The sequence below is a fragment of the Drosophila persimilis genome, unplaced genomic scaffold, assembly GCF_003286085.1.
Source record: "Drosophila persimilis strain 14011-0111.01,24,50 unplaced genomic scaffold, DperRS2 tig00000000-arrow-pilon, whole genome shotgun sequence".
Taxonomy (NCBI): Eukaryota; Metazoa; Arthropoda; class Insecta; order Diptera; family Drosophilidae; genus Drosophila; species Drosophila persimilis.
In genome coordinates, this window is record NW_020825288.1 from 1,301,516 (window position 1) to 1,329,242 (window position 27,727).

The 27,727-nt window shown below is 47.3% G+C and overlaps 3 protein-coding genes across 4 annotated transcripts; all 3 read left to right on the top strand.

Annotated features, from left to right (window-relative positions):
• Window positions 1–368: 368 nt before the first annotated feature.
• On the top strand, window positions 369–1,236 carry LOC6595173 (protein dj-1beta). The gene is made up of 3 exons (XM_002020392.2): window positions 369–490; window positions 544–863; window positions 921–1,236. Exons 1-3 carry the CDS (start codon window positions 404–406, stop codon window positions 1,075–1,077), a joined length of 564 nt encoding a protein of 187 aa, XP_002020428.1. The 5' UTR covers window positions 369–403; the 3' UTR covers window positions 1,078–1,236.
• Window positions 1,237–1,861: 625 nt separating this feature from the next.
• On the top strand, window positions 1,862–27,636 carry LOC6595171 (SH3 domain-containing kinase-binding protein 1). 2 transcript variants are annotated; one of them, XM_026984416.1, is made up of 8 exons: window positions 1,862–2,792; window positions 14,618–14,852; window positions 15,963–16,074; window positions 16,205–16,763; window positions 18,757–18,915; window positions 24,462–25,037; window positions 25,100–26,321; window positions 27,294–27,636. In XM_026984416.1, the coding sequence occupies exons 1-8, from the start codon at window positions 2,783–2,785 to the stop codon at window positions 27,334–27,336; spliced, it is 2,916 nt and encodes a 971-aa protein (XP_026840217.1). In that variant the 5' UTR covers window positions 1,862–2,782; the 3' UTR covers window positions 27,337–27,636. The 2 variants fall into 2 exon arrangements, with proteins under 2 accessions (XP_026840217.1, XP_026840218.1); XM_026984417.1 differs by lacking the exon at window positions 18,757–18,915.
• LOC113564929 (UBX domain-containing protein 1-like) lies at window positions 19,238–21,784 on the top strand. Its single transcript, XM_026984418.1, has one exon. It carries the CDS (start codon window positions 19,344–19,346, stop codon window positions 20,337–20,339), a length of 996 nt encoding a protein of 331 aa, XP_026840219.1. The 5' UTR covers window positions 19,238–19,343; the 3' UTR covers window positions 20,340–21,784.
• Window positions 27,637–27,727: the final 91 nt, after the last annotated feature.

Sequence of the window (27,727 nt, forward strand, 5' to 3'; positions counted from 1 at the left end):
TTATAGTGCTTAAACTTCACAAAGCTTCACGCCGTGACGCGCCATAAAAAATACGGTGTGACCGAAATTTTCAAACTATTCCGCAAATATGGCGTTGAAAAACCGAACTTAGCCCACAAAACCCCATTTATTTACAAAGGATAACCACTTGAGTTAAAACGCAGAAACTAATAATAAAAATTCTTGTAGATCCATCATATTCTCCATCTTTACTTAAAAAAAAAACAGTAGGAAGTAAATAGGAAGAATGGATTTACGTAAAGTTTTATTTTCCGCGGTAAGAAGGTTTTTAAAGGTGGCCTAAGTGGGTTAAAGCTGAACACAGTGTGACCGTTTATGATGTGATTTTTTCCTTTTCTGTCGAATGATTTTCTCCGCTTTTTCGCGGAAATTTCATGCTCAAATGTCGAAAACTGCACTGATTATCCTTGCTCCTGGGGCCGAGGAGATGGAGTTCGTCATTGCCGCAGATGTGCTACGCCGTGCTGGTGTAAGTAGTAACAAAAATGAAAAATGTAACTTTTTGACACTCTTTCGATTTAGATCAAAGTCACTGTGGCCGGCCTGAAAGACTCGGAGCCTGTGAAGTGCTCCCGCGATGTTGTCATCGTGCCGGACACCTCTTTGGCCAAGGCGGCCTGTGACAAGTTCGATGTGGTCGTGCTGCCAGGCGGATTGGGTGGATCCAATGCCATGGGAGACTCTGCAGCCGTCGGAGATCTCTTGCGCGCACAAGAATCCGCCGGAGGACTGATTGCCGCCATCTGTGCCGCGCCCACAGTGCTGGCCAAGCACGGAATCGCCGCCGGCAAGTCCCTCACGTCGTATCCCTCGATGAAGGAACAACTGGTGGATAAGTACTGGTGGGTACGGATATTCTTACTCTTGATATGATTGCTAATGGGAAAGGTTTTGTATAGCTATGTGGATGACAAGAGTGTGGTGAAGGATGGGAATCTTATCACCAGTCGCGGCCCGGGAACCGCCTACGACTTTGCCCTGAAGATTGCCGAGGAGCTGGCGGGTTTGGAAAAGGTCAAGGAGGTGGCCAAGGGCCTGCTGCTGTCCTACAATTAGAAATCTCCCTCCCATTGATGTAATCAAGACCTGAAGTTATTTAAACTATTCAGAAGAAGCAAGGAAAGGAAAAATTTTGAATTAATACCATTTTTGGCTGTGGACAGCTACACGAATATATATATATGTTATTAAATAATAATACGGAAAATTAGAAAACGTCGGATTTCATAAGTGGCGCTATTTGGTATTTTTTCGCATAACATAAACGATAGACGATAGACTTCGTTGTTAAGTGCATGTCTAATGATATTATTCTAACATTTCTGTTAGAGATTGCGCGAAAATTTAAAGATGTTCAAGTAGATTGGTAGTTCTATGTAAATTCCAATAATAGCAAGTTCATTAATTGTATAAAATTATGTGGGCAGAGTTGAGGGTTTTATATAGCTAGTAATATTCGACGGAATATCAAAAACGAGGAACATTAAAATTAGATATAAAAATATACAACATTTCTGACGGTCGGACGGTATATTTTATCGCTCGTCCGCGCTACTTCGTATGACACTACACTTAGCTAACTCTTAGATTTAGTTTAGATTTTTAGTCAAGCACATATATATTTGGATTTAGTCGAGTCTCAAGCTTCTGTACCATCCGAATATGAGAGGTACTCAAGAGTAGTGTCATACGACCTAAAGTCGGCAGTTCAAGGAAAATATCGCCTACGAATATATTATCAACCAAAGGTATATATCGATATATTGATATATCAATAACTTAGCATCGCTAATTGTTTTTGTTGTTGTCGTCGGTGGTTCAAGTCGCTCGTCCGCGCTGCTTTTCTCGCGCTTTTCTTTCGAACACGAACGAAAACAATTTATTAACAAAAGCAGCGCCGCCTCAAAAACACACACACTCGTACTCAAGCACACAGTATATCACCGTTTTGCGAGTGTATTTGTTTAACGCGTATTTGGTGCTTGCGGTTTTTGTTGCGGTGCGCCAGTGCAGAGGTGCAGCGCAAGCAGAGAGGCTGCTGGAAAAACTAGGTGTGAAAATGGCGAAAATCAATAACAAAGCAAAATAAATAAAGTGCACGCGAAAATAAGTGGTTTTGCAGCAGAAGAGCGGGAAGAGGCAAAACAGCGTAAAAGTGAGAGAAATCCAAGTGCGTGATGATAAAACGAAACGAATAGGAATAAGAATACGAATACGAAAAGGCTATACAAAGGAGACGAAGGAGAAAAGTGCAGTAGAACGTGTGTGAGTGTGTATGTGTGAGTGGAAAGGAAGCCGCCAACAAATTTCGGTGCATTCGCTGCAGACGTCGACGCTGGCGTTTTTTTACGTGACGCGAATTAAATGCGCCGCTTACAGTAGTGCTCTCTTTCTTCATCCCATTCCATCCCGCTCTTGCGCTTATAATTAATTCCGTTTCTGCCGCCGCTGCGAATAGGGTCAAAATAAAACACGTAAAAAATACATCCAAATGCTGGCCGGTTTTCTTGTTTGCGGTTTAAACAGCGCGCAGCGCGCGTGATTCATACGGATTCGGCTTTATTGTTGGGCAGAGTGGCAGCAGGGAAGCAGAGAGGCAGCGGCAGAGGTACATCTACAGCTACACAAACAACACTGCCGTGCATTGAACCGTCGACTGCAACGCAACGGTTTCCTGCTGAAAACATTGTCATACGAGCAGAGGTAGAGGCAGAGGCAGAGGTAGAGGCAGAGGAGCAGCAGCAGAGGACGCAACAGCAAAATGGACAACAGTAAGTTTTTCCTCATTCCTCTCACGCCTGTTGGAAAACTATGAAAATTCCATGAACTGCAGTTTTGGTGTGTTCTTTTCACTCCTCTTCCTCATTTCGGGGTGGGTCCACAGCTCTCGCCGACTCCCTTTTGCTCCCGCATTCGCATTCGCATTTCCTTTGCTGTTGCTTTCTGCTGCAGCGGTGGCGGTGGCGGGCGTGCCTGTCGAGGGGTGGGTGTGGTCCCTGCCAAGGACATTTACCGTTTGCTTTCGAGACTCTAATCCGCATCGAGGCCGCGCGCTCTCTAACGGTACACGTTCGGCATTTAAGCACTTTTTATACCCTTTTCACACAGAAAGAATCGATTTGAAAGGGTATCTAAAGCCCCAACCGCCCGTTGCTAGCCTCTTCTCTTGTTTAACGCTTTTTATGGCCAGATTTTTACAACAATACGCCAAAAAAATAAAACAAAAGAAAAACATGGCTAAAAAAGAAGTTAAAACAAAAAATGGGAAACCAGTTTTTTTGGGCCAAGAAGAAAAGGTCTTTTAAATGGGAATTTCGGGGCTTTGATGATTTCATGTAGCCAGAAACAGTCACGCCCCTCCCCTGCCCCTCCCACCCAACTGCGTCCCAGAAACGGAAAGATTTCCATGAGAAAATTATCTGGGATTTGGGTTTAATTCGAGAAAATCTCCTCCGTCGCTCCGTGGCATAAGGAACAGCTGATTGCTACAACAACAGCAGCTTTGCGCCGATGGGACACGATCCACTCCAGAGAGCGCGTGTGGATCCCAAGAGAGGGCAAGTTTCCACAGCTTCCAATGGAAGGACTGACCCGGAAAGGTGCTTCCCGTTGAATCCGTTGCAAAAACGATAACTTTTCGGAGGAAATTTACTCTCCTCTCTTAATCTTTCCTCTTTGCTAAACTTTTCCTTTCAAGCTGTTCCCTAAGTTCCCTCCCAATCGGACCTTTTTCTGACCCCCACAGCTACTGTGCAATGGGCCGCAAAGATAATCCTCCATCGGATGCCAGAGACAATATTAATAAATCTGAATGTGCGTCGGGTCCGTCGGTCGCAGCCTTGTTATGGCTTCTTTGTGGAGAGAACAGGGCCCCAAGATTGTTCATCGCGTCTCGGGCTTTGTGTCTTGCAACCAGCTGATAATGGAGTCTGATTGGAGGCCCTCCTCCCGCCCGTGCCCCTGTCCCAGCTGCACCCAAGCACCGCACCCGCACCCGCACCCGCAGTCGTGTTTTTTTTTTCTTTACTGATGATTTCTTTTGATGAACCATTTCCAGGGACAGACAATGGAATGGCAATGCCTCTCCATCTCCATCCACCTTTTGCTCACTCTCCCTCCTCTCCCCATCTCTCTCTCTCTCTCGTCCAACATTTGCATCCCGAACAAAGCTTTCCTCCGTCCGTTTAAGTGATTCATTTGCTAGACAAAAGTCCGAAAGGAAAGGTAGAAAAGTGTACAAAACAAATGAAAATTATTATTACGATTATGGGTTTATATAACGCCAACGCCTCACAGACAAAAAAGCGACACCACCAAAAGCAATCAATGGCCAAAAAATGATTCGACAAATGAATACATTTGGATGCCCTTTGCCATGGACGGGTGCTACGGATTCGAAAGGGAAGCTTGTAACGCAGAGAAGGAAGTATTTTCGAGAGTAAAAACTTTTCTGTTGGAACTTCCGGGAGGTCGGGAACCCCTGCGATTGTATACCCATTCAGATCTATTCTGAAAGGACAAAAATACTAGAATAAATACTAAAAATACTAGAAAATACTATCAACTAAAATGATAAGAAATAAAAACGAAATAGCCCCAGTGATTTATGATTCATATATACAAAATAGGTATTTTTTATCATTTTTTGTGGGAGAAAGTTTAAGCGAAAAGAGACAAAAATATAATGTAGATTACAGGTCTATAAAAATGGCATCAAAAGGGTATATTCCATGCCATTTTAGTCCACAATTCCTCTCCTTTATTTTCCCTTCCCTATTTCCATATTTTCCTTATGCTTTTATCTTATCAAATCGAGTTTTTCTATTTCCTTAAGACACTCCCCGTCCTCGTGTAGTCCCTCCTCCTTCTCGTCCACATTTCTGACAATTTAATAAATTGCCATGCCACGCCTCTCTCCACACTCTCCGCCCTCTCCGGCCCCCTTTCTCCACTCTTTCGCTCTCGGCGTGGGCCGTAAATCGCTGCCAATGGGTTAATGAAGAGCCTCTCGACGGGCCACGCCCTCATCTCTGTGGCCCATTTGGCAACACTTTTTTCCATGGCTTTTATGTCTTGTGGCTTGTGGCTCTTTCTTCATATTCTTCGCGGAAATTATGAGACCTGATGGATGGGTCGGACGTGCTGTATTTCTGTCTGCATGAATCACTCTCCGTCCGACCGACATTCTCTCGGAATTTGTCACGAAACAATGACAGGAATTAAGGCTGTCTTTTAATGATGGTACGGCATGTGGCATCTGTCGAGGGATTTAAAGGAATTTCCATTCCAATCGGGGGTTCTGGGAGTGGTCCAGAAGAACTTATCCTCCAGGAAATGCGGAAGAGAATAAAGTTGGCATAGCTTTGGGAAGTCTTAGAGCGATCTCTATGAAATACATCCTAGAATCGGGCTTTTCCTATACGATTGATCAAGGATTTTCCATACCAATAGTTAGATATTTCTACCTCTTTACCTCGGTTCTGAGTAAGCTACTTTATTTCGATTCTTCGATATTCTTGGTGGATATTTTAGGACCTTTCTGGGACCTATTGAATCAAGGACCCCTCGCGTCACTAGAAGAGGATTATGTGAATGGAAAAAGGGAAATCAACGATGGATGGAGCACCGATTCGGGTACCTTTTACCCCTATTCCCTATATTCTCTAGTGACATGAGAATCTGGGAGAAATACCAAACGGAAATGCCCTTTTTTTCCAGGGTATTTGTACGTTTTTTGCAATTATTTTGCACTTCTTTTATTTGCATTTTGTCGCCAACGAAGCGAACAGCAGAGGGGAAGAAGAGAGAGAGGGAGGGATCGCCATATTGATATGCAAATAATATATATTTTTCGTGTTTTTTACAGGCGGTAGGGGGGTTGGGGGGGCGTGGGGGGCGGCTCCGAGTGCATTCGGCGTTCCGTTGAACGTGCGGGGCTGTGCCTCTGAGTCAGCCGCGGGAGTTGTAGAATTTTGATCGTAAAAGCGAAAATCGTATTTTTTTTTCTATGGGTTTTCCCTTATCTTATCGGTAGTTTGTTCTCCTTCTCAGACTTATCGGTCCGTCCGTCCGTCCGTCCACCAAAAGAGAAGCAAATAAATAGTGTATTTTTCTGTATTTCTAAAGATATGAGACTCCCTCTCTCCCTCACTCTCTCTCTCTCTCGCTCTCTCTCTCTCTGTTCTTTTGACACTGAAATGCCTCGGACAAAATCCGAATCTATGCCAAGTTTTTGTGTAATGTTTGCTGATGGAAACGCTGTTGAAAGAATCCACTTCTCGGGTTCTCTTTTATTGCTTTCTATCGCCAAGAAATGCGGGTCCCCGTCCCCCGTCCCCCCCTGTATTATGGGACTGCTGCGGAGTGCAGAGCATAGTCTGATATCAATGGACTGGACTGTAGAGAGTGTGGAGCGCATGTACCATATCAATGGACTGATAAGCCCCCGCCGAACGGAACCCCAAGGCCTCTCCTGGGGAGAGGTGGGGGGCGGGGAGTGCAATTAAATTCGAAGAATTTCTGTAGCCTTAAGGCTACATTCTTTGTTTGTTTTGGGAGCGGAGTTTGTGGGCAGAATATGACCTTTATCGTAGATGTTTGATTGGAGGAATATTCGGACTCGAGTGTACCATAAGTGCCCAACATTTATCATTCCATTATGGTACTTGTAGATAGGGAAAAATGGTATAGAACTCATTGAAACGTTTTTGTCGAGGCACACAAGGGAGTAATCTGAAATTTTGGAGGAAATTATTCATTAGATTTGATGGAATCCCGCTGCCCTTGAGAGATAGTTCCTATGAGAGACCTGTAGTTATCCCAGAGCATTATCCAAGATCATTCTTTGCCTCAGCGGACCCTAAAACATTGATACCCATAATAGTATCTTTTGGAGCTCATAAGAGGGAGAATATAGCTGTCTTCCTATGATACACAGTTCCCTTTGGAAAGAACACGATTCTAGCTAATGGATAATCCTAGAAAAGAGCCCTACTTTCCACCTCTCACTGCACTTATCCATCGATTACTGCCCCCATCATCGCACACACTTCACTTCTTCCATTTCCACTTCCATTCCATTCCTTTTCTTCTTTCATTCAATAATAAAATATAGTTTTCCCATTTGCATATTTGATTGCGAAAGGGGAAATCCATTGGAGACTCGCTTGACCTTTGGCCATTGGACCCCCCGCTCCCCTCCTGCAATCGTTTCATTTCGCTAATGCAAAACTCATCATCAAATGCAATTGCTGATGGATGATTGGATGGATGGATGGATGGATGGAAGGGGGAGGGGAGGGGGCCATGGCCATGCCCGACTGCTCCCAAACACTTTCCATCGTAAACTCTTTCGGAATTGAGCAGAAGACAGACGGACGGACGGGATGCCCCATCAACGCAAATCAACAGAAAATTAGAGAGGGGGAAAAGCCCGCGGTGGGGCCTGCGGAGGGGTGGGGGGAAGCTCTTCAATTGGAAGTTTCTGAGCACTCGCTGGCCCTTGGACGTGCTTCGATGGTTTCCTCGGGAAGGGGAAATGCATTCGGAAAAGTGCCCCTTGGGGGGGGGGAGGGGGCCCTGCCTCACGCGTGACAATGACGACACCTGGCGGCCGTGACTTAATCGAACCCGAATGTTAATGCCACTGAATGATAAGGGGTGTCTCCCCCCTCCCCACCCCCCGTACCCTCCTCCCACGAACCCCTGACGGCCTGAATCTTATCAACGGGATTACACGTTTCGGGCAGGGCTGTGATTCATCATTGTGGGGCTTTTATATATATGTGGACGAGTGCTTACGTCACTTCCTCTCGTTCTCTGGTGCTCGCTCTCTCTCTCTTTCTCTTCTTCAATTAAATCCAATTGGAATGCATTTCGTTGAGGCGACAAGCGAGAGCCTCTTGTTCTCCTCTCACACGCCTTTTGTGGCCTTGAACTTGGACAACTTCGAGTTGCCGTTACTCGAGAGGCTTTGTAACGCACCTCCCGTCAAGGTCAGTGCGTGGAGAGGGGGTGCCCATTCAGGGTTCAAGGACACGAGAGAAAGAGTACGTGATTCTGTAACGCTTCGGGGCTACATTTTGATGGTTTTGTTTGGGAATTCGGTCTTTCAAAAGTTGAGTAACTGCTGGCTTCCTTAGGGAGGGTTTCGAACAGGAAACCCAATACGGCAGCTGCTTCTGAGGGGGTATTTCGGGGTTTTAGATGGAGTGAAGCTTTCAAGATCTTTGTTAATCTAACAATCTATGTGCGTACTATGTAGAGTCCTGTAATCCTTTCTGCATGTCTATTAGCCCTGAGGGCATTGACTCGGGGTTGTGGTCGTTTGGATCTCCCTAATATATCTCTCTCATGGACAATATATCTCTCTCTGCGCCTCACTCGACTCTGAGACGACTCTCTTTCGCTCTCATGCCACGCTCTCAGAAAAAAACGAATTGAAAGAATAACGGATTACTCCACTGCGCAGCTTCCGTCTTTGCCTATTGATCCTGTCTCTTGCTTCTGCGCTTCCACTACAATTTCTGCTCTTCGACTACAGATACACTTTATGTAAATAAATGTCCGAAATATGGGGAAGGGGAACATCTCAGAAGAGTCCCCTATATGGAATGTTTTATACAAATAATCGACAAATCAATGAAAATTCAGTACTAGAGGTGCCCAAAAAGATATGCCTTCATCTGAGCCATTTTTATACCCGATACTCAAAATGAGTCTAAGGGATATTAGATTTGAGGTGAAAATGGAAGTGTGTAACGACCAGAAGGTGGCGTTTCCGACCCCATAAAGTATATATATTCTTGATCAGCATCAATAGCCGAGTAGATTGAGCCATGTCTGTCGATCCGTCCGTCCGGAAAAGGTTTTTCAGTTTTTTCTATTTTCTGTGCACTTTTAGTCATTATTTATCGATCATTCACCAATAAATATCTGAATCTTATCGTTTTTGGGAGTGTGTTAATGATATAGAACCATTCCGTATCCAATCTGAGACATACGAAACCCAATACCCTTTCTAATCATTCCTTACCCTCGGTGGCTCCCTCCACACAATCTTGGACGTGATCATTCCTGTTTGCAACTCTTTTCCTCTCCACAAGACAGAGAGAGATAGACAGACTCTCCCACTCCTTTTTCTAAATGCGTTTTTTCACACTCCTTCTTTTTTCCCTTCTCTTTAGACTCCTTCTACTCTCCCCTTGCCTCGCACTCCTGTTTTTCCTGCACTCTTCTGCTTGTCTATTCCCATTTTCCCCTTCCTCTGGTACTCTTTGGCACCTCCCCTCCCCTCCCCTCCCATTCCCTCCCCCTCCCTTCCCCTCCTTCAAGCCATTGCATATTCAAAAGTCAAAACGCACGCAAAGGCAATTTACCGTTTACGGTTCACGGCCTCCCCACTCTCCACCTCCCACCGCCGACACCCCAACCGAAAAGCCAACAAAAACAACAGTAAAACCAACACCAAAGACGAGGGCCATAAAAACAGAAAACAAAGAAACGAAACGAAGCGAAAAAGTGGAATGGCGACACTTGAATACCCTTCCGGGGAATTGTGGGTCTCGTGTTTACGATTGCCATTCGATAATTCTCTCAAAGAATTGCTTAACGATCGACTGGTCGTAGGATATAGTGCTACCAATAATCATTAAAGCTTTTTTCTCTGAGGTGCAAACTTCTCTTCTCTCTCTCTCTTTGTAGAGTATTCGGGAAGACCAACCAAGCAAAACCACAAAAACAAATCCAAAGACAGCCAAAAACCGATGGTTAAACCAATTAGCATGTTCTTGTTTGGTTTTCGTTCTGAAGGGGGCGGTGGGGGGTGCCGTAGAGGGGAGAGCGCATCTTTAAACACACAGAGTGTGTCCCACTCACACTCACACCTACACTTGCAAAGGTGTTTGCTCTGTACGGAACTTTGGCCGCGCGGCACCCTCGGCGCCCACCAGCGTCGCTTCGTCGTCGCGTCGTCGTCGTCGTCGTCGTTCTTCGCTGCAGCTGCTTTACCGGTTGCCGCTTAACCGATTCACCCTTTTACTCTCCCTCTCTCTCTCTCTCTGGCTCTTTAATTTGTAAGCTACCTGCTGCATCTGGCGGAACTTTAGCAGGCGAGTGAATGAGAGATTGGTGAGCTGTGGAGAGCGGGAGGGAGAGCTGAAAATTGCTACATTTTTTATTACACTCGAAAAAGCAGGGTATTGGCGTGCGTGAAAAGGGGTATATCAGGCAATGGGACAGGGCTGGGAGTGGGTTACTCCACAGAGAATGGTACTCTAATCTTCCACAGATAAAAGCTGTATTAAAGTGTTCAAAAAGTATTCCCATGCAATGCGGTGGACCCTTGCTCTTCCTTCTTTAATCATTCTCGAATGAAAGGCTCCACTTTCAACGTTTACGTGTGACTGGCAGCCTGAAAAACAGCTGTTGGATGTTTAATGGGATACTTAATTGTATGGTAAATCGATTCCTGATTCATTTTACTTGTATATTCATACTCCTCCTCATTGGAGGAGTTACTTCTTTGATACGAAGCCATTTACTTATGGAACTTTTTTGCAGCGAATCAACAGCTTACTTGTCGTTGATTAAATGACAGCCAGTGTGCAGTGTAGGGTACTCCCTGGGTCGACTCTGGCCCCCTCCACGCTTACACCTTAACCTGTTTTTGCGCCACACACTCGATTCCACACTCCATTCGGTTGTGTTTCCAACAATCCAGCTACCAATTTGCATATCTTTATGGCGGCCTCTGATGTGCTGTTTGACATTGAGGGGAAGCTGCCATCATAACATAACCCTAGACGATGCGATCCCATCTCCGAACTCATCATTCGATGCGATCCAGTCACTGCAAGGCCAGGCCACAGCCACATGCCACATGCCACACCACCCGCTGCATGGCTGGACCACGCCCCGCTCGGCGGCAGTGGGCGGCCGTGTCATGCGATTTTCTCCAATTTTGACACATTTACACATTTCGTTTTCCCATTCTGTGCCTCTCGACGATGGGGTTTTCACATGCCGCCTGCTTTCCACCGAGCATTTCACCATTTCCCCATTTCCCACTGTTGCTGCCACTGCCACCGCTGCTGGTGTTGCATGCCTCCCATTCTGGGCCCTCCTCCTCGCTTGTGCTTTGTGGTCGTCTGGTCGGTTATTATTTTGTTATTCAAGCGTACCACGGCCCCCCTTCCCCCGCTTTCCCCCCAACCACTCGGTACATGAGCAAAAAAGAAAGAAAAAAAAGAGAATAAATGGTAAAAAGGGGGCTGAAAGGGGGAATGGAAAAAGAGTTTGAAAACAAAAACCGCATTAAAGGTTCATTTGGGGGCTGCCTTGTCTGTCGCGACAGTCGCTTTGTTTGCCTTTTGCTAGCTTAAACCTTAACTGGAAATACGGTCATACGAGAAGACTGGAACACCGGAACACTGGAACACTGGAAGACGAAGACTGGCGGAAGGGTTGGTGGAAAAGGCCTGGCCTAGATACAAATGGGCAATCGCTAGAGATGGGAGCGTGTCACGAGGGAGAACGAAGAGAGGGGTAGTACCACTAAAAGAAGGATGAAAGTGGAGGAGGTATCAAGTAGAAGAAGGGTAAGGTGGAAGACGCGGAGGAACGGATAGAAGGTTGCAAGTGAAGGAAGTTCTTATGAATGGAAGATTTATCTTTATCTTAACCCCAGATATACCCCAGATATACCCCAGATATACCCCAGGTATACCCCAGGTATACCCCAGATATGCCCCACCCCAATGGATTTGCTGTAGCTGCTCAAAAAAGTACCTTTCGATGCTTGCAATATGGGAATATTTACTTAAACCCGCAGAACCAGTGGCTAAAGTGTACTTTTTCCAGCTGTTCCTTCAAATATATTGCAAAAATCGAAGAATCATTGAAATAATCAAGATAATCGCATCTTGGATGTATTCCTTTGGGAAGGATTCAAGCAGGACTCTTAATTGATCATCTGAGAGTATTTATGTACTGGGAACACCAGTTTCCCTAACCGATTGGCACTCGAAGCCCAGAACCCAATGTTCATGGAAAAATTAAGCATTGAGGAGAGATTTTTGTGGTGGAAAATGGCATTCAAAAATGTGTATTCCACTAATCAAATTAATTGAGTTCAAGTTTATCCATTCGTCATTGAACTCTGTGGTTCCCTTAATTTTGACGAATAAATTATTATTACGGAGATCAAAAGTAGCATTTGTACAGAAAAATGTACTGACTGAATGGTTCATTAAAGTCGTGTAAATATTAATGGATGAGTCGTTTGTCGTGGAATATTTCGCCTCTAAAACCTCCTTAAACTTTGTCCAAAGGATTAGCATACGCTCTCTCCCTTCGCTTCGCAAAGTTCTCTGTTAATCCAGTCCCTACCTAGTGGGTTTATCCGCAGTCTTTTAGTGGCCCCTCTGTGCCCCTGTTGCCCCCTCCCTGCCCCTGCCGCTCCGTTGCTCCGTCGCACTTTTGCCACTTCATCGTCGGATCGGACGGATCTTTGTGGCGGGAACTGGAACTGGAAAATAAAGTGAAATTATTATGATTCAGTATTTGATTGGCAGCCACTTGAGCCCCTGCTCTCCTCCTCTCTCCCCTCCCTCCCTCCCTCTGCCACATTCGGTGGCGACACTAAAAGAAATGTCGAGAGCTGCCCGATGTCGAAACGAGCGTGTAAAATGGAAAGCATTTCGAGTCGCTCTTAATGCCATTAAGCGGCTGTCGGAACACACACAACGCGTCGCACAGCCCCATTAAGTGTTGGCTAACACTCTCTTCGTGGCCTCCTCTCGGCCAAACACAGTGACAGTTCTTCCCATTCATCCACATATCATGGAAGAGACCAATCGTACTCGCACTCGTACAGCCCCCCACCCCTTGACCCATTTACCCGCAAAGTGTTTGAGGATTGCTCTCTGGAAGCAAAGAACATCACGTACTCGAAGTATTTATCATTTTCTTGGGTTCTTTATAGACTTTTTCTTTAGTCTTTTTTCCGATTATTGTTTCCTCCATCGACTAAGCCAATAAGCGGTTCCAATACCCATTACTCGTAGAGGAGTGCAAACAGGGGTATCCCAAGTGCGTGTCAATGTTTGTAAGAGCCAGAAGGAAGCGTTTCCGTTCCCATAAACCCCAAACGCAGCTTGTTTCACTCTCTTTTCCTGTCTTTTTCCCAGTGTGGCTTAGCAGTGTAGGAGGATATCTTGTTATTGATTCATTGGTCGTGTGTGGGGGGTTTATTTGTCGAGTGTGGGATGCTCTGGGAGTTTGTATCTGTTTTGAGGATACCCTATCCCTCTTCCTTGCTTCCTGGGGGTCTTTTCAGCTGGATAGGGTATCCCCCATTGCATATCCACAAGATACAGAGATACAGATACTGAGATACAGACAGAACTGAGTCAATGGTGCGATTGCGGGGGCAGCCACCTCCTCCAAAGCCAAATAAGTCGAACAATGGCTCTCGTGGAGATGGAGGGGTGGAGGGGGAAGGGGGCTCACATATATAGTTTATAATGTTTGCTTTTATTGTTCCACACTCATGAAAATGTCAGTCATGGTCGTCGCGTTGCTTTCAATACTGCCCATGGATCTCTGCGGACGCCGGAGAGTGAGTCATGACGCATCGGATTTTGGCTCCGTCTCTGGCTTTTGGAATATTTATTTGGGATGCCGAATGGCTCTGACATTGTGGCATCTCTGTTTTGGGATGCGGATGTGGATGTGTGCCTCCCATCGGGGGATTGTAAAGATTAATCTAGTGGGGGGAAAAATGGAAAACTTTGTAGTGGAAACAAACATATTTGCGGCTGTGTTTACATTTCAATTTAGTGGATTGAAAAGGCTATGCAAAGTAATTAAGGAACATGGATGGATGTTCGCTGGTGATCCCAGGAATGGAGTTTTCAGAGACTCCTTCCAAGATTACCTTCTAGGCATAGGATAGATGAAGGAATGGACTTGTTTTCATAATTATCCATTCACTGGAGACACATTTTTGATGCAGACAACAGCTCCACATACAGCAGCTCTCCCGACAGATCATAAATCCCATCCTATCCGAAGATCTATGCCCTTTTATGGTGCGTGAATTATCGAGACAAGACAGCACACAATTGTGGCCCAGATTGTTTGATGGATGGATGAATGGATGGTCGTATGGCTGGGTGTTTGGGGGAGGGGAATGGATGGGGCTAGACGATCCATGATTTGTCAGAAATTGTCATTCCCCAGTCGCACTGTAGAAGGCGACGCGTCATGTAACTCTTACTTTATTCGTGTGCTTTTTGTTGTACCGCCGCGTGTGCCACAGCAAAAGCAAAAACAAAAGCAGAAGCACGTTGGAGGAGGGAAAGGCAAAAGACAAATGTCACGTTTCGGAGGGGAGGGGAGAGGAGCGGAGCGGGGAGGTTTGTGGAGCAGTGGGTTAAGTGTTGCGCAATCCGAGACGATTGCACAAATATTTGCACACGTCATGCGCCATCCATCCATCCAATAATTGGGTAACACCAGCCCCATTCCGGGGTCCTGTGTCCCGTCTGTCCTTCGGCCATTACTCATCCTTGGGTTTCCCTCTTTCTCGTTGCAGTTCGGGCGGTCGTCGAGTACGAGTACGCGGCCAAGGAGCAGGACGAGCTGGATCTCCGCAAAGGTGCCATCATCCATCACATCCAGCAGATGCCCGGCGGCTGGTGGATGGGCACCCTCAAGGCCACCGGCAAGACGGGCATGTTTCCGGACAACTTTGTGCGCGTCCTCGACACCAACGGCAGCACCAATGGCAACGGCGAGCACATCGACGATGGCACAGCCGTCCAGCTGAGGTGGGTTCTGCGGTTACTCGATACCCTAGCACAAAAGGGGATGTCTAGATTGTAAGAAAATAGTGTATATGTATAGCCTTCCCTGAAGACCAGGCAGATTTGGTTAATTTTTGTGTATTTCTAAGTCTTTTTGTGCCTTAAAAACGGAGAATATTTGTAATTGTTTGTGTAATATTAAGAATATATCTTTGAATATAAATAAACAAGAGTATTAAGACATTATCTGTAGATCTAGCAAACTATATGATTATCGTAGAATTATTAGTGTCAAAAAAGGCATTTATTTGTGTTAATATCTCGTATTCTTGATGTAAATTTCTACCTATATATCCCATAAGGTATTATATGAAGCATTGGACTAACTTGTGTGGTATCGACTCTTGGAAGAACTAGCTACATCGATATACAGCTCACCGATGACCTAAACATATCTTCCCAAAAAAAATAATGATAAAATTACGAGGTGCATATAGAATCTACGACAGCGGTATATACATATATCACGATAACACGTCAATAACTTATCGATAAAAACCAAAGAACTTGTCGATAACTTATCAATAACCTATCGAAAAGAATTAGAGGCGTTCTATGAGTAAATTTAAGTTTAAATGCATCTAATCTATCGTATTTCAACCCATTCCCACTAGGATCTTGTGGGTTAGAAATTGCTTTCAATATCAAAAATTCTTAAAAATTATATGTACATCTATAGATATTCTTAGAATCATATATTAAGCACAATTCAACAGATCTAACCAATACCAGCTACATAAAATAGATATAACCCCTAGTATAACAGCAAAAAATAGTTCTAAAAGTACAGTCGACCTTCCACATCGCGAATCCCAAGAGGAATTCGTAATATAGAATCCATTTTTGCAGAATCAAGCATTGCAGTGTGCAGTGCAGTGAAATATATTTGGTATAAAAATTCGTTGTAGAGAAGTTCGACTGTATTTCCCGAGAATATCTCTAAGTAAAGGGTATCTTATAGTCTGTGTATCGTACCTCTTAAGCGCCCCGATATGACGCAATTTCAGTTCAATTGTTGACCAGCAAAAACACAACATTTACATTCTCTCTCTCTGCTCTCTCTCGCCCTCTCAGGGACAAATCAGAGACATCGAATCGGCGCGTTAAAGTCGTCTACAGCTACACACAAGTGAACGACGACGAGCTGACGCTGACGATGGGTGATGTCATTGAGTTCTTAGGGGAGGTACGTACCGCCACCCCACACTCGCGGCCGAAGGGGGGTGCCACCCCACCCCACCCGCCCCCCGCTTAACCTCTTGGCCAATAAAAATTGAAATTTCACTCTGTTCTCTCTCTGGTTTGCTCCCATTCAGGTCGAGGAAGGCTGGTGGCGCGGACGTCTGCGCAGCAAAGTCGGCGTCTTCCCGTCGAACTTTGTGAGACTTATCGAGCCGTCGCCCATACTGGCCTCCAAGCGTCCGCCGACGATTGGTGCCACGGTGAACACTTCATCGCTGACTGCCAAGGCGGCGAATGTGGCAGAAGCGGCATCAGCGGCGGCATCAGCAGCGGCATCAGCGGCGGCCCCAACAACGAAGCAAACGACCAAGAGCAGAGGAGCACCGGCCACAGTTTCAGCTCCCGCTCCCGCTCCAGCAGCTGCCCCAATCACAGTCCCACCCCCAGCTGCAGCTGCAGCTGCAGCTGCAGCCCCTCCAGTCTCGGATCCCGCACCCATGCTGCCGCCGAAGCCGTCGCGGCTCTGCCGCGTCGAGTTCCCCTACGCCCCGATGAACGAGGACGAGCTGGAGCTCAAGGTGGACGACATCATCACGGTCATAAGCATGGAGCTGCCGGACAAGGGCTGGTGGAAGGGCGAGATCCACGGCAAGGTCGGCGTCTTCCCGGACAACTTTGTCAAGATGCTGGAAGGTGAGTGTTTCCCCCCTCCCCTCCCCCAGAGGATTCCACTGGATGGATTTCCCCCATCGCCATCTCTCTGTCGCTCATCAGGCCATTGCCTTTCGCTCCGTTTTGATTTCGGTCTGTCAACTGTTGTCATCTCGTCTCCTCCCATCAATGCATCTGCACCCCATACCCCCCCCCCCCCCCCACACTCTCTTTTAATTGGAGGCAATTTTTCCAACGCATCGGCCGTAAAACCCCCGTACGGCGACGGCGGCGACGACGACGATCGACGTCGTTAGGCCTCGAAAATTGATGTCGTGACGTAGCCATCATCATTGTGCCTGGATAAAAGTCAATAAACGTTTGTTTGGTAATTGAATTAATTAAGAGAAAAGCCTCCTCAGACACAGACACACACAGGGAGTCCCGCTCCCGGTTGCAGATGGCATCCCCCTACTCCTCATCCTCCTCCTCCCCGCCGCCGTCTCAAGATCGTAAATGTTTATCGCTTGTGCAAAATTTTCAAACTGCTTTCGATGGCCCATCCACTTACGCCTTGGAATTGATTAGGATTTTGTTACTCAAATGTTACTCATGTTTTTATATGGGAATCTGTGGCTTAATTGGCTCTAAGCAGGAATGGGGGAAGCCCCGGTTAGTCTCTGGATTTCCATTAGTCAAAGCACAGATCGTTGGCTGTAGGAAGGCTGGATAGTGGATGGATCTATAAAGAATACCAGTTGATGTTCCTTTACCCATTACTCCAAAGCATGAACTTCCACAAAGAGCTGGAGAATGAATTATAGACGTCTTTGGATGTCATATCACCCGAAATCCATTCAAATTGTACTCCAAACTATTGCTGCTCTTCATTTAAGAGGAATATGCAGACTTTGATCTGGATATAGTACGATTTTTAGGCGTATTCCACTTATGAGTATGTAGATTCTTTTCCCCTTCTCCATCTCTATGGAAATAATGATTCCAAATCAGGATTCCTCAATAATAATAAATCCTATGATTCGATTAAACTCTGGTGCCTACCTTTCTTCCTGCCTTAAAAGTGTTCCGAAATCCATCTGTTTGCAAGGAGATTCCTTGATGTGGTAATATATCTTCCAAGCTATACCTTTTATAGAGATTTTGTTCTGTATTTGGACATACATGTACATACCTTTTATCCCAAGCAAACTTCCTAGAATCCATTCATAAAACAGCAGCAGATTACAACCCGTTTAAAGCTATTTTCGGTATAGTTTTTCCCCAAAAAATATGTTCTCCTGAGATGTCTTTATAGATATATTACTACAAATTACAGATAAGCACTCTCAGAACAAGATACTCGTACAATAGGCCTCCCCAAGCTCCCCCCGAAGCCAAAACACCCTAAAGATATGACAGCTGAACAGTAGCCATAGGACAGTAGCCCCAAAGATAACGATGTAGATAGCCCCCTCTTGGGATCCACAGAAAGTATCTCTTTCCCCGTCCCCCCACCATCTGCGCTGGCACATCATCGCACACTTCACTTTCCAAACAAATCACATTACATTGCCACTCGACAATCCCTCAATCCTTCAATCTTTTAGCCATTTTCATGTTCGTTTTTCCCTCCTCCTTCCTTCCTTCAAAAATGAAAACTGTTTTGAGTATGAGTTTTTATGACTTGCATTTCGTTTGAAGACTTTTTTATTGGACATTTGTTTGGTTTTCCTTCTTCTCTTTCTATCTTTCTCTATTTATCGTATATCCATCTCTCTTTCTTATGACTCCAATGTCGTTTGGGGTTTCTCTGTGTAATTTTTCCTCAATACTTTTCTTTTTCCTTTACTCTACTCTACTCCTCTTCTTCTTCTTCTAATCCTCCTTCTACTTCTTCCACGATTTTGCCCACAATTTTTGAACCACACGAACCACACTGAAACCACTGAAAACAACACTTAAACTGAATTGTGCAACACTGAACTGTGCAACACTAACCTGTGCACTGTGCAACACTGAACCGTGAACTGTGCAGCTCCTCCCATGCCACCGCCACCGCCGCCGCGCCCCCGTGCCCGACCCCGAGCTGGCGCTGGCGCTGGAGGCTACTCGGACCGTGCCCCACCGCAGACGCAGCGCGGCGGCTCTTTCGAGTTCTTGGGCGCGCGTATGGCCAGCTTTATCACCACGATTTGTATGTAAACGAGTTTTTCCAGTAGGCAGAGTTGCCCCAGCACCCCAGCCCACCCCATCTCCCCCTCTCCCCCTCGAGTGGTGTGCAGAGTTTTACGTTTTCTTCTGTTTTCCTGCTGTAGTATTATCTTTTCTTTCGTTTATATTTATTTTTCCTTTCTCTCCGGCCTCCATCCTTGGGGCGCTTTTCGTATGAAATGGAAAACTGCTTGACTCTGCCTCACCGACCCGCCCCCCCCCCCCCCCCATGCCTTAGTTTTCGTAGACCGCTTTTCCTTCGCTCATAATTTCTTTGATTTATATTTCTCTTGTGCGGCATACACTTTCCTTTTGGGGGAGTATGCCTGGGGCTTTGTTTTTGTGTGTCACTGTCACAAATTTTCACAAGTAAATCCCCAATCGATCGATACGCATCCCAATCCGATCGTTATGAGCTACGTCCAGACCCTGGTGGACATGGGCTTCCGCCGGGAGCGAGTGGAGTTCGCGCTGCAGGTGACCGGCAGCGAGGGTGTGGAGCCGGCGATGGAGTGGCTGCTGGCCCATCTTGACGAGGAGGTTCCGTCCGCAGGAGAGCGTAGAGCCGCAGGGGAAGGGGCGGCACCCTCAGCCAGTGGCAGCCAGGAGGACCCGGCACCCAGCAGCAGCGGCGGGGGCGGGGGCGGAGCCGGCCCTGGGGAGAACTCTGGCGAATCGGCGGTGGCCAAGTCGGTGAAGTGCGACGACTGCGGCAAGGTGCTCAAGGATCACTTGGAAGTCGAATACCACGCTGCCAAGACCGGCCACAGCAACTTTTCGGAGTCCGCGGTGGAGAAGAAGCCCCTCAGCGACGAGGAGAAGGCGGCCCAGATGGCCGTCATCGCGGAGAAGCTCAAGCAGAAGCGCGTCGAGCGGGAGGAGCGTGAGAAGGTGGACGCCCTGGAGCACGAGAGGAACCGCATCCGGCAGGGCAAGGAAATGGCCGAGGCCAAGCGTCGCACGGAGGAGACCGAGATGAAGAAGATCGTGGATGAGCGCAGGCGCGAGAAGGAGGAGGACAAGGAGGCCCGCGACCGGGTGCGTGCTCAAATCGAGGACGACAAGGCCGCCCGCAGGGCCAGAGAGGCTCCACAGATGCCCAGCAAGGAGCCTGCTCCCTCCGTCAGCTCTCCCAGCGGCGTCAAGTCGTCGCCGCGCGACTACACCGAGACCCGCATCCAAGTGCGTCTGCAGGACGGCTCCACCCTCACCGAGACCTTCGGCGTGAAGGAGCCGCTGTCGGCCGTGCGCGTGTTCATCCAAGCGAAGACCGGCATCGAGACGCCCTTCGCCCTGATGACCACATTCCCGCGCAGGCTCTACGCCGAGGAGGACTACGGGCAGCCGCTGGAGGTGCTCGGCCTGGTCCCCACCGCCGTCATCACCATGACCAAGGCGGCTGCGTGAAGAGGGCGCGCGCTATATTCCCCCCTCCCCCCGAAACACAACACTTGAACTACGATTTTATATTATATTAAAACTCTGACAGATCCACTGTAGAGGTGGAGCCTTAAAGTCCGCCTCTCTGTTGCTTCCAGAAAGGGTATTCAGAGTCCCACCCAACGCCTGGTCCTGGTTTTCCCATCTCTTGGCTCTCTTCCATCGTGCGTTTGCGTTTATTTATTTGCTTTTCCCCCATTGCCCTGGGGGGCGGAGGCAGAGCGAACTGGGCGTGGCCCCCGTCCCGTGGGGGGTCTGGGAGCAAATCGCTTTGTTTACGATCATTTTTCTTTTCAATTTGCGCTTGGATTTTCGTCCAAACTTTGCTTTTTGTTTGTTTGTCTTTGTCATTTGCATGGAAAACGGGTTTTGGCTTGGCTTTTTGTTGGTGCGAAACTTTTCCCAGAAACTTGTGGCTTGGAAAAATGTTGGGATGTTATTATCTAATTAATAGGTATTATTAGTGCTGCATACTTTGCGGTTGCTCGCGGAATCTCAAGTTTTTGCTTTAAAAATGTATGCTTGACATTTCTTTTCTTTTTTTTTGCTTTGGCTTTTGATTTTTTCTGTTTGTCAACGTCGCAGTTTTTTTTCTATGGCGACGTGACCAACGCCACCTTCGACACTTGAGAGCGCGGATCGGGAGCTTTGACTGAGAGCCGAAGCTTTGATGCCCTTCCATCACTCAATCACACATACATTTATACTTTAGGCCGATTCACTCACAGACGAATGTTTGATGCTTATTCTGTAGGTGTTTTGGAGACGCCGCCTTATCTGCATCAAAATAAGAATACCCTTTGCTAGGGTGCAGCCGTAAACAGCCGTTGTTGTAACTGGTTTTTCTCTGTGCCTTTGTCTTGCTCTTTGACTTTGCCTGCTGTACCGCTCTCTCACCTCGCGCACAGAGTCGCTTCTTTCTCTCTTAGCTAATCATCATCGTGATCATCATTATGCTTATCTTCGCTCATCATGATCATCTTCGTCGAGGTGGCGTCGGCAGAGACATTAGCGGCGATTATCAGTGGGAAGCCACAACAACACAAGCGCGCGCTTCAGTTGTTCGCTCTCCCTCTCTCTCTCTTTCTCTCAATCTCTGATTGTGTAAAGGTATATTTGAATAGAAGGTGCAGCTGTCTCGATCTGCACTGCTTATCTCCTACCGTATATGCATACGGCGCTCTCTCGGCCTGGCTCACCTGCTAATTGAATATACCTTTGTCTTCCCCCTCCCTCTAGCCCAGGGCCCACCAAGCCCCCTTTGTTTTAGTTTCTTTATTTTATGCTTATCAACAAAGTTGCGAGAGAGAGCTTGAGCTTGAGCTTCAGCTTCAGCCGACCGACCCACTTGACGTTTCGGCTCTCTCAACATTTGTTGTTTTTGGTTTTTTGTACCTTTGGCAGCGTTTTTGTTTACCTTTTTGCTTTAGTCGTTTCGATTTTCTTGACCATTTACGTTATTGAAATATTTTGTGGTGCGGCTGGCTATACGTTTGTTTTCTTCAACCTTTTGTTTCTCCGATTCTGATTTTCATTCTCATTCTCTCTCTCTCTCGCTCCGGCTTGAGCTCGCTTGGTTTTGTTTTTCGGTGCGTGCGTGTGCTACAGTTACCGTTCTTTCGGCTTTCTTTCTGTGTCTCTCGGTCTGCCTCTGTCTCTGCCTCTGTCTGTGCAATTGCATTTGTGCGGCCTGCTTTTTGCCACATGGCAAAGAGATCTGAAGTGTCAGCAGAGGCAGCAGCAGAAAAGCAGAGGCAGCAGCAGAAGGGCAGCATCGGCAGAACAAGAGCTTCGCTTCCCACTCAATTAATGCTGATCTAGCACGATGCGTTTTACACCGACGCTTCGACGCTTCGACGCTTCGACTCTTCGACCTTTCGAAAAATGTTAATATTCAGACTATTACGTTAGATTTTAAACGTAAATCAGTCGCTGTCGATCGTTTTATTAGGTAAAAACCTTCAAATAGTTGTATTTTAACAAAACGAACAAAAAGCGTGTGAGCGATAGGAAGTTTTTAGGACGTGTTCTACAAGTAGTTTATTGGAGTTTGCGTCGGTGAAGTGCTCCATTACTGCGATATTTATGTGAAAAACGTGCCGTGTTACAGAAAATAAAAGAATAAAGAAGAAACGGTTTTGGCACCCCATCCCATAGTAATTACAGATATTGTGTTTGTCTCCTGTGTAAATTAATGATTATAATTTGCTGCTCGCTCAACGTAAATGATTCGCCGTCGCCGTCGCAGTCGCGGTCGCTGTCGGCGTCAGCTTCGTCATAATTAACCCAAAGCTGGCAAACGCAAGTTCGTTGCTTAAGTCGTTCGATTGTGTGCGTGAGTGTGTGTGCAAGGTGTTAGCGTGTCAGTGTGTGTGGGGGGGACAGCCGCTGGCAGAAAATCCAATAATATTAGCAGAGAAATGCAACAGCACATCGATATTTGAATTCCCTTTTAGTAAAAGTTTTATTTTTCTCAGAGCCAGAGATTTTCCGTTTCCCCAAGATATGACGATAGATAAACTCGAAAGAGTAAGAAGCAATTTCGAATGGCACTCGACGGTCCTATAGCTCTTACTATTCGGAAGAATAGTGCCTCTTTCGCTGCGTTACAAACCTCGCAAAGACATTGTGATACCCTCTGGAAGGGCATACAAATAATAATAATAATGACAATCCCCCAAAGGCCCCCAACGCTCAATTACTCAATACTTAAAAATATCAAATTCGCGCTGCTTTTGTTTAGTGTCAAACTTAATTTCGTTTCGCTTTTTTGCGCCGTTTTCTGTCATTGTGACAGCAGTAGTGAAAGTCGTCGTTTATTTCTTAAGAAAATGCGGTTTCTTATGGTCGTTGTGGTGCCACCATGAAAATGGATTTGAGCCATGACAATGCCAATTCTTTGCTTGAGAAATACTCCTCCGGATCGCTGGGGTACGTTGGCTAATGAAATAACGACGGGATGTGGCCGAATCTGGCTCATCTTTGGGCTGGAATCAAGTTTTTGGATGATCCATAGATGACATAAGCAACAGAACAAGTTGCGGTATAATTAGAGATGATCATTGCCTCGGTGGAGGCTGAGTAAATCATTGTCCAGATGTTTCGAGCAAGTGCCTGCATACAGTACCATCCACAGGGGGTTACTCTAGGAATAGTTAAAGATTGATTCGGGATGCTGGAAAGTGGATTGTGAGATCGGATCTCACAGAATATCTCCAAGTACACTTTGGAATATTCAAATCTTTTTGCTTTAAGATCTTGTAGAAACCCTTCGGGTCTCCTTGTTACCTGTTAAAAGTATTAATATGGATTGTGGCTAAGTACTCTTTGAATAAACACATTTACCATCATGTATTTGCACCTGTTTTGGCTCCACATCTCGATTTCCCCTGTCATCTTTCTATATCTCCATCTCATCCGTAGATTATCCTTTAAATTTGGGATACCCTCTGTTAGAGTGTTTCCCCAATTCGTTGCTTGGATTTTTGACGCTTTTATTTCCTGTTTATTGTTATTGCCATTTCTTTGGGCCTGACCTTTACACATTTTCTGTTGTGTTACCCAATAGCCAATAAGTGTTTTGTTGTTTGCTTTGGCCATTTATTGGCATTTATTTGTGCCCGTTGGCCGTTCATTTTGGATACCCTTTGCGGAGAGCGGGTATAGAGGTTCCATGCCTTCGATCTGCCAGGGTATCCAAAGTATCCAAAGAGCATCTTCTTTTCTTGTTTGATTTCGTTTTGTGTAGTGTTTTTGCTGTACCGAACCGCACCGCACCGCTCCTACGCCTGCGCTTTGTAGCTGTGTGTCTTTCTGTCTCTTCTGTATTTCCGAGAGCGTTTCCACATTACTTTTATTGACATTTGGCAACAAGTTGGCAGCCGAGACGGCTCTGATGGAAACCAGTTTGCTGCCAGCTGTTCTGCCCCCGAGAGACGGATGGGTTAGTCATGGCCCACGGATATGGATGGGCCGCGACTGGCGCATCTTGAATTGGGAATGAGATTTGGCCGTAGAGTTGAATGATTTGCATGGGAACAGAAGGTGCAAACCGCGCACTAATGCCCCCGTTTGCTTGCCCTTTTCCAGTTGCCCCCATCAACGAGCCAGCCACGACACAGCCACTGCCGCAGCCGCACCCCCACTCACTGCCTCAGCAGCAGCAGCAGCAATCCCAGAAGAAGATCAGCAACAGCATCGCCAACGCCACCAGCCACCACATGACCACAACGAATTCGGTCAACGCCAGCAGCAGCAGCAGCAGCACGACGGTGAGCAGCAGCCAGCAGCGGGAACAGGTGCGGGAGCAGACCACCAACTCGACCACATCGAAGGTGTACATCAAGAAGACGGGCAGCAGCTCCCAGAGCAGCAGCTCCTCGGGCCGCAAGGAGAGCTTCGGGTCGCGCGACTCCCTCAACGACATCCTCAGCGAGACGGGCCTGCCCACCGGCAATGTGGCCGCCCAGCGCAAGTCCCTGGAGACCAAGAACCTCGACCTGAGCAAGCAGCCGGGCCAGCAGAAGAGCGCGGCCACCACGACGGCCCTCAGCAAGAGCATGGAGAGCCTCGATGAGAAGGTCAAGTCCCCACCACCGCCAGTGCTGAGCAAGAAGCCCAGTGTGCCGCTAAAGAAGACGCCCACAGGCGGAGTGCCAGTGGCAGGTGAGTAAACCCTTCGATACCCTCCACGGAAACCATTCTAACCTCTCCTCCTTCTTCTGTAGGGAACCTCTTGGGCGGCAAAAAGAAGAGCAACCCCGAGGGAAAGCTAACCAGCGCCGTGTCGCACGATCTGGCCGATGGTCTGGCAGCCAGCAAGCTGATCGCCGGACATCTGCCCGAGCAGGGAGTCGCCGGCAATCTGGTGATCCGGCGAGCGGCCACCATAGCCGGAGAGGATGTGGAATTCGACCTCGTGGAGCGCGCCTCGATCCTGCCAGATGTGCGGGCAGGGCGCGTGAAGGCGCCCAAGCGGAGACCGCCCTCGGCGGCCATCAATGTGCTGGGCGAGAGCAACAACAATTCGGTGTACGTGAACGGCAGCGGGATGGCCGGGACGGGCGGCAGTGCCAGCGAGCTGAGTGAGGACGGGGGCAGGCAGGCGGCCTCCTCCGACGACAACTCCACGGGCGAGGAGCAGCTGGCCAAGCCGAAGCCGCGCGAGTGGGAGAAGAAGAAGGCCCCGTGGATGGAGGAGCTGAAGGCCTCGCAGGTCACCCGCAAGAAGACCTCCCCGAGCGTGGAGCCGCGCGGCGCCTCCGTGGCCGAGCGCACCTCCAAGCTGTTCGCCGCTGAGCAGGTGGCAGCCAACTCTAGTGTGGTCTCCAGCAGTGCCACGAGTAGCAGCAACGGCAGTCAGCAGAGCAGCAGCACCACCACGAAAGTGCAGTCCTCGGCGGTGACGTCGTCCAGCCTCCTGCAGCAGTCGATGATCGTGGAGAGCAGCAGCCGGAAGGAGACGTCGGCCATCAGCAGCAGCAGCATCAGCTCTGTGGCCACCAGCACCGATGCAGCCATGTCCCGCAGCCTGTCGGCTGCCAAGGCGGCGGCCAGCGACGAGGAGACGCGAGCGCCACGCCCCAACAGTCTTTCCATAAGGAACCGCAGCGTCTCGCCGCTGGTCAAGACCTCCAATGCCACGCAGGTGCAGTCCCAGACGCAGGAGGAGAAGACAGCCACCACCAGCAGCAGCAACAGCAGCAGCACCACTGTTCAGCAGATAAACGCAAGTTCAGCCCCCGCCCAGCAGCTCAGCAATCACCAGGAGTCGGCGTCGGCGTCAGTGTCAGCGGCGCCGCCACGCGTGGCACAGCTCGAGCAGCGGGTGGACAAGCTGGAGGCCATGGTGCATACCCAGCAGCGGACCATCGAGGAGCTGGTGCGGACGCTGCGGGAGGAGACGGACCGCGTGAAGCTGCTGAGGAACGAGCTGGACAAATACGCCCAGTGCGTGACGCAAGTTTGAGCCTGTGTTTGAGCCGAACGTTGATTGTTGTGTTAGCTGCTCGTTTTAGCCCCCGCCCCAGACCCCCAGACCCCCAGCCAAACAGCCCACAGCCCCACAGCCCCCGTAGCAGATTTTAGTAGTTAAAATCGCATTTTAGCTAGCTTTAATCTATGATTTGTATCTATCTGTATGTCGTGCTGTCGGCTAGACGTTTGCGACCCGAACCTCTACATTCCAAGTGCGTAGAACGTAGTAGAACGAACCCAAGACAATCCACAATATCGTATAAAACTCTTGTACTCTGTACTTATCCCATGGTCCCATGGAAATGCCACAGAATCCACATCCACTCCACACTCTTGCATCTTCCGTCGATCCAAGCCAAGCCATTTTTGTGTTGATTTGTGCATGCGAGAAGACACGGCGCTACCATATCCATATCCCATGTATATCTGATAATTTCGATAAGTATTTTTTATATGCAATACATTCGTAATCCCAGAGGAACGAAGGAGGAGGCGAAAGAGCCGGTGCTGGTGCTGGTGGGCACTGTGTGATTTCTTTGATCGGAGCTGCTTTCAATTGCAATTTGTTTTGTTTATACGATTTATGATTATTTTACGATGTATTAAAGTTATGAGTAAACCACACTGTACTATAAACTATACTAAAAGAAAGAGAACTAGAGCGAGAAGAGAAGAGAAGAACTAGAGAGCGGAGAGATCGGAGAGCATAAGCATATGTCCAAGTGGAGATGATGCCTAAAACTTAAGCAATACCAATAAATAATGCAAATAAATATTATACATGTTTTCTGAATGTTCCGTTCTTATGATTTACTATACTCTACCCTACTCCCCTATCTTATAGATGTCATGTTAGAGAATCCACAACATATCTATCGTACATATATCTAACCCAGTCTCTCTCTCTCTCTCTCTGTGATCTATCTTTTCCATTTACGAAAACAGCAAGCAATCGCGTCGCGGGAAGTTCGACAATTGGATGTTCTAATTGATCGGAGGAGCAGCCACGCAACAGCTAGAGATCATCTCTAGTTGTGCAGACTACCATATGTTTTCCTTTCTTTTTGTGATAAGCCTCTCTCTCCCCCTCTGAGTATACCATTCAGCATTCAGCAATCAGCATTCAGCATTCAGCAATCTGTAGTCTAAACAAATCAATATCTCGGTACCGGAACCAATCCCCCCGATCGCCCATTTGTTAGCAAATATATGTCGCATTTTATATCGCTTAAACTGTAAATATTAATGTACATTGAATATGGCTTATAAAATAAACATTTACTTAGTAGTTTTTACTATTTTTAATTGAAAAACGTACGACTAAAATGCTATAATGATCCATCAGCCGAAGGATACCAGTCGTTCGAAAAGTATCTTAT